We start from the raw sequence: 5,517 nt of genomic DNA on the forward strand, positions 1-5,517 counted from the left end.
GGTTGTTTAGTATTCAGTGGTTATTATCCAGTATAAATTTTCCAATGTGAAGCAAGGGGTGAGCAGTCTATAAAACTTTTCTCACGTTCCTTAAATTTGGAAGATTTGCTCCAGTATGAATTCTGTGATAATGAGTTAAGGTTGATGAGTGATTGAAGATCTTACTGCATTCTTTACATTGGGAAGTTTTCCATCTAGCATGAATACTGTGATGTCAAGTAAGATGTAAAGGTCACTTAAAGATCTAACCATATTCCTAACATTTTAAGAGTTTCAATCCAGTATGAATTCTGTGATGCTGAATAAGATGTGTTAGTTGGATAAAGGCCTTGCCACATTCTTGACATTGGTAAGGTTTTTCTCCAGTATGGATTCTGCAATGTGTTTTAAAAGCTGAGGGCCAGTTAAAGGCCTTGCCACATACTTTACATTGATAAGGTTTCTCTCCAGTATGAATTCGGTGATGATGGTTAAAGTCTGAGAGCCACTTAAAGAACTTGCCACATTCTTGACATTTGTAAGGTTTCTCTCCAGTATGGACTCTGTGATGTCCAATAAGGTGTATGTGCTGGGTAAAAGCCTTGCCACATTCTTGACATTGGTAAGGTTTCTCTCCAGTATGGATTCTGTGATGTTTGGTAAGGCCTGAGGTGTGAGTAAAGGCCTTGCCACATTCTTTACATTGGTAAGGTTTCTCTCCAGTATGGATTGGGTGATGTTGATTAAGGGCTGAGGACGATTTAAAGGCCCTGCCACATTCCATACATTGATAAGGTCTCTTTCCAGTATGGATTCTATGATGTTGACTAAGGGCTGAGGGCCACTTAAAGGCTTTGCCACAGTCTTTACATCGGTAAGGTTTCTCTCCAGTGTGGATTCGGTGATGTTTGGTAAGCTTTGATGGCCAGCTAAAGGCCTTGCCACATTCTTGACATTGGTAAGGTTTTTCTCCAGTATGGATCTGGTGATGTTGATTAAGGGCCGAGGGCCTCTTAAAGGCCTTGCCACATTTTTGACATTGGTAAGGTTTCTCTTCAGTATGGGTTTTTTGATCTCCAGTAAGAGGTGAGTTTTGGGTAAAGGCCATCCCACATTTTTTATGTGTGTAAGGTTCCTCTCCTGTATGGATTAGTCTATGTCCATTTACTGATGAGCCATAATTAAAGGTTTTACCACATTCTTCACATTCATATGGTGTTTCTCCAGTGTGCACTCGCTGATGTTGAATTAGTGCTGAGTGCCCATTGAAGGCTTTGTCACACTCCTTACAAATGTAACCTTTCTGTCCAGTATGGATTGTCTTATTTACGTGTAATCTTGATGACTGACTAAGCATGTTCCCAGGTTCATTGCATGAGTATGGGTTTTGTCCCACAAGAATCTTCTTTTGATCACCAACACTGAAGGACTGGTTAAGTATTTTCCCACATTCATTATATTTAGAAGGATTCTCTCCCAAATGTATGCTCTTATGTATAATAAGGTTGGTGCTTTGATCAAAGACCTCCCCATTTTTATTACATTCATAATTGTTCTCTGGAAAAGGAGTCCCCAGATATATTTGATGCCCTTCACTCTTGCCATCCTTGTTCCAATCCATCATGAAGTGTCCATTCTCAAGGACACTATGTTTATATCTATTCACTGACATTCTTTGGAAAGCAGTTTCTATGAACATCTTTGGAAGGAGCCTCTCAGTATCATTTGAAAGTTCAGCTGAAAGGTAAAAAATAAAAGTAAAGGCATTACACTTGCTACTGTCTGATGCCTAGGATTAAAATTTCTCATACACAAAACTGAAATCAGAGAACTTCAACTTCAGGAAAAAGGAATCATTAGTTTTATTTTTTAAAAAATACTTATCGTTTGTAATGTTTATTTTTTGAGAGATGGAGAGAAAGTATGAGTGAAGGAGGGGCAGAGAGAGAGACACACACAAAATCTAAGGCAGGCTCATCTCTGTGCTGTCTGCACAGAGCCTGATACGGGAGTTGGACCTATAAACTTTAAGATCATGACCTAAGATGAAGTCTGACACTTACTGAGTCACCCAGGCACCCCAATCATTAGTTTTTCTACATCACTCAGATTGTATGTTGATTTATTCCCAATATTTTGTTTAATAAAGTTATTGTTGGCATATTTTACAACTTTGATGTTGTTTGTGTGTTCACAAATTAAAGGCTTTGGGGTGCGTGGGTGGCTCAGAGAGGGTTGAACTTCTGACTCTTGGTTTCAGCTCAGGTCATCATCTCCTCGTTTGTGAGTTCAAGCCCACATTCTGCTCTGCACTGACAGTGTGGAACTTGTCTGGAATTTGCTCCTCTCTCTTTGCCCCTCCTCCACTCTCTGTCTCCATCTCTCAAAATAAATGGGAATAAGAAAACCTTAAAATAAATGAAAGTTTCTTTCCTGCTTGACTCTAAAAAAGGGGTTACACCCTTAAATTCTGTGTAATAATGCCTTTTAAGTGATTCATAGGAGCTTTCTTTAGAGCTTTCCTTGGTTGATATTAATGAAAATCCTTTACTATTTTCATCTGCATAAAGACATGCTAATAATTCAAAATGTGCCTTCTTTCATGGGAACAGAGTGTAGCATTATAGCTACAGGGGTGTGTAGGTGAATCAGTAGGTCCAGCTTCGGACTTCAGCTCAGGCCACAATTTCATGGTCTGAGAGTTGGAGCCCCACGGTGGATGTGAAGGAAATTTAAGTGGAACTGAAGGAGAATCCTTAGAGATTATGAGAGTGTGATGTGTTGGAAAGCAGATGTCCCTCTGTGAGAGAAAGAGATATGAAATTAGGTTTCTCAATCTAATTTCCATTCAACAAGGGCTGCTCAAACTACATTTTAATGTCTGTCTTCATCCTTTACAGTGGGACCTCACCTCTTTCATCTGCTGCATTCATTCCCACCTACCTGGGTATGAAGCTATGATCTTCTTTCTCTTCACATCCCATAGCTCCCTCTGTTGTTCCAAAAAGATGACCAGGTCCGGCTTTGACACAACAAGACCTGTATGTTAGAACAAAGAAATAGAATATTGCTGGAGATTCTACCTTTCAACCTCGTACTGGACTCAGTAGAGAAAAGAGGGCATTCTAGAATCCTGGAACATCATTCCCAAATGCTGTCGCCCAACAGCCCCTTTGGAACACACAGGATGGATTTCCAAGGTTCACATCTTGATCTCCACTTCTGAATAGTACCACTACTACAATGAGTAGAAATTCATATTGAAAACAGAAATACCATTTTATTCCATTCAATATTTAGAATTGCCATTAATCTAAGAAATGATGATGTTACTCTAAGAAAGGGAAAACTCACCAGAAAGGAAGCATAATGAAGAGTTTTCTCCACATCTAACAGTCCATACTTCTTTCCCTTACTGTAGGGATTTGAATGCCAGTCACACAAAGAGGAAGCTTCTAAGAGACAGTCTTCAAAGGAAGGAACGAAACCCCTGAGTGTGTCTTGGGAAATCTAGAGGGAGTGATCCTCACCCAAGAAGAGCACGTGTCTGTAGTTCTCTAACATCACATCCCTGTACAGTTCCCGCTGGCTGTAGCTCAGGCATCCCCACTCCTCCTGAGAGAATTCAATGGCCACATCCCTGAAGGTCAGCAGTCCCTGCAACGAATACCCCAGTTACCAAGTGGACACATGAGGAGGTCATAATGGGACCTGAGATGCAAGAGGGAGATAATGTCACCAGCTGGACCCCACGACCCGATCTTCACTGCTTACTTGCCTGTGCTCACGGACCTTAGTCCCTCCTTTTACTTAGCCTCTTATTTACACCTCTCTTTTACATCAGTCACAACACCCCATGAGCTCAGTGTGCTGTGATGGAAGCAGAAAATATCCAGCTAAAGGTAATGACTGCCCTGAGGAAGAGCTTGAATTGACTCAATTTGAGCTTAGGCCCTGAGTCACATCTATGCAGATAAACATTAGGGTAAAGCATGGAGTGAGGACAGTTGCCTTTATCTCCATTATGTATTTTTCAAAATGTTTATTTCCTGAGAAAGAGAGCACAAGTATAGGTGGGACAGAGAGAATTCTAACCAGGCTCCATGCTCAGGAAGGAGCTTGACTTGTGGCTGATCTCAAGACTGTGAGATCCTGACTTGAGCCTAAATCAAGAGATTGGACCTTAAGGGACTGAGCCATCCAGGAGCTCTTTTTTACCTCAACAAGGCAACAAGGTTTTACATGCATTTCCTGGTTAATAGAGAGCATCTAACAGTTTCTAATAAATTCATGGAAAATAAATTATAATAATCTTAGAGAACACATTATCCTTCTCTCTCCAGTGAATCTTTTGTCAACCATCTGGTACACAGTACAGATCAGATTTTAACTCAGGTTAACTGACCTACAGTCGATCTAAAATGACACACAGGTGAATACACAGAATGGACCCTAAATCAATGTTCATATGGGTGTCAAACCTGAGAAGAATGATGATAAGAAGGCATGCACACAAAACCAATCTACCTTTATACATTCCAGGCACACATCCATACATTTTGAAAGTAGTTATATAAGATTGGACCTGATAGAGTAGAAAATTATCCATGTGAAAACCAGTGTTAATGAGCACGTTGCCTGGGTGGCTTAGTTAGTTAGGTGTCCAACTCTTGTTTTCAGGTCAGGTCATGATCTCAAGGTTCTTGAGTTCAACGCCCTCCTCTAGCTCTGTGCTGACAGTGTGGAGACTGCTTGGGATTCTCTCTCTCCTTCTGTCACTGCCTCCCCTTGTCTCTCTCAAAACTAAATAAAAAACCAGCCAATCAAAACATTTCAATGACATGAAACTACTCAATCTAGTTGTAGATGTTGATACATAGGTCTTTTACTCACCCTATCAATACAAACATGTAGAATGATATAAATATAACAGTTTTTATTTCTGAGTCTAATATGAGGAATATCAAAGGAATGTGTTCCCATTCACCACAGAAGGCTGACCTAGAGCCTGCATAGTTTTGGTAAACATCAAATAAAGACTGCTTCCTGCATTCTTATTCTTCTTTTTAATATTTATTTATATTGTGAGAGACAGCATAGGCAAGCATGGTGTAAAAGGGGAAGAGGCAACTACAAAGCTGTCATCATCAAGACAGTATGGTATTGGCACAAAAACAGACACACAGACCAATGGATTAGAATAGAGAACCCAGAACTGGGCCCACAAATGTACGGCCAACTAATTTTTGACAAAGCAGGAAAGAGTATCCAATGCAAAAAGACTGCCTCTTTAGCAGGTGGTGCTGGGAGAACTGGACAGCAACATGCAGAAGAATGAAACTAGACCACTTTCTTACACCGTACACAAAAATAAGATCAAAATGGCTGAAGGACTTGAATGTGAGACAGAACACCATCAAAATCCTCGAGGAGAAAGTAGGAAAAACCTCCTAGACCTCCACCACAGCAATTTCCTACTCAACACATCCCCAAAGGCAAGGGAAATGAAAGCAAAACTGAACTCTTGGGACTTCATCA

The 5,517-nt window shown here is 40.4% G+C and overlaps 1 protein-coding gene across 1 annotated transcript in view; it reads right to left on the bottom strand.

Moving 5' to 3' along the window:
- Positions 1–256: 256 nt before the first annotated feature.
- LOC115279875 (zinc finger protein OZF-like) overlaps positions 257–5,517 on the bottom strand; it is a 10,752-nt gene continuing 5,491 nt past the window's right edge. The window contains exons 2-4 of the mRNA XM_029924376.1: positions 3,510–3,636; positions 2,923–3,018; positions 257–1,716 (exon numbers count right to left, since the gene is read on the bottom strand). Coding sequence (XP_029780236.1) covers positions 257–1,716; positions 2,923–3,018; positions 3,510–3,636 — 1,683 coding nt within the window. The remainder of the gene's footprint in view (positions 1,717–2,922; positions 3,019–3,509; positions 3,637–5,517) is intronic.

This window comes from Suricata suricatta, chromosome 16, assembly GCF_006229205.1.
Source record: "Suricata suricatta isolate VVHF042 chromosome 16, meerkat_22Aug2017_6uvM2_HiC, whole genome shotgun sequence".
NCBI classification, from domain to species: Eukaryota; Metazoa; Chordata; class Mammalia; order Carnivora; family Herpestidae; genus Suricata; species Suricata suricatta.